This window comes from Anopheles darlingi, chromosome 2 (assembly GCF_943734745.1).
Source record: "Anopheles darlingi chromosome 2, idAnoDarlMG_H_01, whole genome shotgun sequence".
Taxonomy (NCBI): domain Eukaryota; kingdom Metazoa; phylum Arthropoda; class Insecta; order Diptera; family Culicidae; genus Anopheles; species Anopheles darlingi.
The window spans coordinates 84,871,902-84,874,401 of NC_064874.1; the positions used below are offsets into that span (position 1 = coordinate 84,871,902).

General features: G+C 54.6%; 1 protein-coding gene across 1 annotated transcript in view; it reads right to left on the minus strand.

The window, feature by feature from the left end:
* Positions 1 to 2,500, minus strand: part of LOC125951528 (zinc finger protein ush) — a 46,436-nt gene that overhangs the window by 1,881 nt on the left and 42,055 nt on the right. The window contains exons 5-9 of the mRNA XM_049680427.1: positions 1,435 to 2,500; positions 1,120 to 1,358; positions 724 to 1,042; positions 514 to 653; positions 1 to 431 (exon numbers count right to left, since the gene is read on the minus strand). The exon at positions 1 to 431 is cut by the window's left edge and continues 1,881 nt beyond it; the exon at positions 1,435 to 2,500 is cut by the window's right edge and continues 54 nt beyond it. Of these exons, the coding sequence (XP_049536384.1) occupies positions 1 to 431; positions 514 to 653; positions 724 to 1,042; positions 1,120 to 1,358; positions 1,435 to 2,500 (2,195 nt within the window). The remainder of the gene's footprint in view (positions 432 to 513; positions 654 to 723; positions 1,043 to 1,119; positions 1,359 to 1,434) is intronic.

The following is a 2,500-nucleotide window of genomic DNA, read 5'->3' on the forward strand; positions in this document are numbered from 1 at the left end:
CCTTACAGTAGAAATTCTTGTGCGCGATAAAGGTTTTGGTATAGTTGAAGGTAATGTCACATGTGTCGCAGTACTTTGGGCCAGGTAGCATCGGGTGTTGTTGCAGGTCCCTAACCGCATTGCCCACTTCCATCGACGGTGGTGACGGAGTCTTTGCGACCGTTCTACCCGGTGGTGATGACATCGGTTCCATCGGTTCGGTTTGGTTTTGAGATTTCGGTTTCAGATTCTGAGAAGCAGGTGATGGTGGTGCTGGGGATGCTAGCGGGGAGTTGAGCAATGGCATGTGAGGATCCATGGCCTCGGTCTTGATGGTCGGTACCCTCGGTTCCTCCATGATGACATCGACGTTGATATCGACCGTGTCCTGGTCGTCGACAGTGGAGCTTGCTGCTGCCTCATGATCATCAACTGGTTCCATTTTGATGTGACTGCAATATCGAAAGACGAGACGGTTTGAATAAAGATCTGGTGCAGGTTTCGTGAAGAGCTTGTCCCGTTTAGCCTACCTACCTATTGCCCGAAACCGGCCCAGGTGTGCTGGCGATCGGTGGCCTCGTCTCCACCATCCCATTGTACAGCAGAGCTCCGTCACTGGAATTCACTCCGAGGGAACGTCTCGCACCACCGTGAGCTTGTTTGATATGTTTGGCCTGCAAAAACACAATTTAGAACCCAGTTAGGGCCTGTTCTTGGTCTTTTTCATTCACATTCAACACTCACCATGTGTCCTCGGTCGCTCGTAGAGTACGAGCACAGCTCACAGTGATGCCTGATCCCAGGGCCACCATTACCAGCCGAAGGTGGTGAAGTTCTTGAGCCATCTGCTGTTACACCGCCAACGGCCGCAGCCTCCTGAGCAAGAAACGTATGGTTTGATGAGGCCAGGGCTGCAGCCGCTGCGGCAACTGCTGCGGCATTCTGACCCCCGGCCGGCGGAATCTCGATACCATCCTCCTCCAGGATACAGGTGATGTAGTTCTCCTCATTGAACTCGTTCGTTTTCTTATCGAAATGCATCCGAATGTGTGTGCGCATACCACTGCAAGGAAGAATGATCACGATAAGTCCTACTTTTCGATGAGCAGACAACGTCGAAGAAAGTTCGTCCGGACTTACCGTAATGTATTGCCCTTGTACCGACAGATGGTGCATCGGAACGCTTTCACACCACCGTGTGTATCCATATGACGGCGGGCTTCGGTCGAGTTCGGACTAATAACCTCACACAGGGGACACTTGTACGCTCCGTGTCCAGCGACCGTGCAGGGTTGGCCGGGTTCATGCATGCTTTTACATTTGGAGCACCGCTCCTTGTGTGGTGCCGGTGCCGGAGCGATCGTTGCTGATGCAGCACTCTATGGAAAGTGGAACGAAATAATCCAGGAATTAGTTCTTCAAACCCGGGGATCCTATGTCCGACCTCTTACTTACCACAGGCAAATTGATGTCGATCCGCTTCGGACAATAGTACATCTGATGGGCGGTAAGGTTATCGAGCGAGGTGAACTTGATGCCACAGGCGGCACAGATTAGCTGATGATATGGTGGTTGATTGCTGACACTGCCGGGAACTCTCGATCCCGGACCTACTGCTGCTCCCCCAGTCGATGGACTGATCCCTGCTGCTGCACCATGTCCGCCAGCCTGTGGTGAGATTGGTGGGCTAACCTTGGTCGCACCTTCACCACCGTCTTGATCCTGATTCCGGGCGGAACAGTAATGCTTCTTGTGTGCGAGATAGTTCTCGTATTTACAGAATACGATGTTGCACTCCTTGCACTTGGAGTCACCCTGTTTGACAAAGATCTGCGGTGCTGATGAGCCCAATACGGATGCTCCAACGTTTGCAGAAGCTCCAGCACCTGCAGCACCAGGACCAGTGCCCGTCGGAGAGATGCTGTTCAGCAGTGGGGACATCTGTGGTTGCAGCGATCCCTTACCGATCGCTGCATCGATTGCATTCGTGGCGTTGGGCGTGCCGGACGAGAGCCGCAGTGCCAACTCGACTCCCTGCTTCGTCAGCAGTGGATGCGCGCTGGGCAGCAGATTCAGATTTAGATTTACGCCAGGATCTCCGACGGCTGAGAGGCGAAGCGCGATATCGGCCGGTAGTAGTGGTCGCATTAGCTGCTGCTGGAGTGTTAGTGGTGAGATGGATAGTCCACCACCGCTGCCAGCGCCTGGTCCAGCAAGTGCTGCTACTGCTGCTGCGGCCGATTGTTGATTAGCGACCGCTGCAGCTGCCATCGCTGCACTCGATGCCATCGGACCGGCGGCTCGTGGGCTATTGGAGCGACGCTTCGGTGAGGGCGTTAGCGGTGGACTACCGGGCAACGACGGTGCACAGACGATCTGTTCTGGCGTAATCGAATCACCACTGACGGACAGGTTCTCCTTCCCTTCCATTAGGCTGTCGTAATCGATCCGCTGGTCACCAGAGATGGCCGACGAGAGTGAGAGCGAACGTTCGCGGAGGGTCGCCATGGCACTGTGAGGT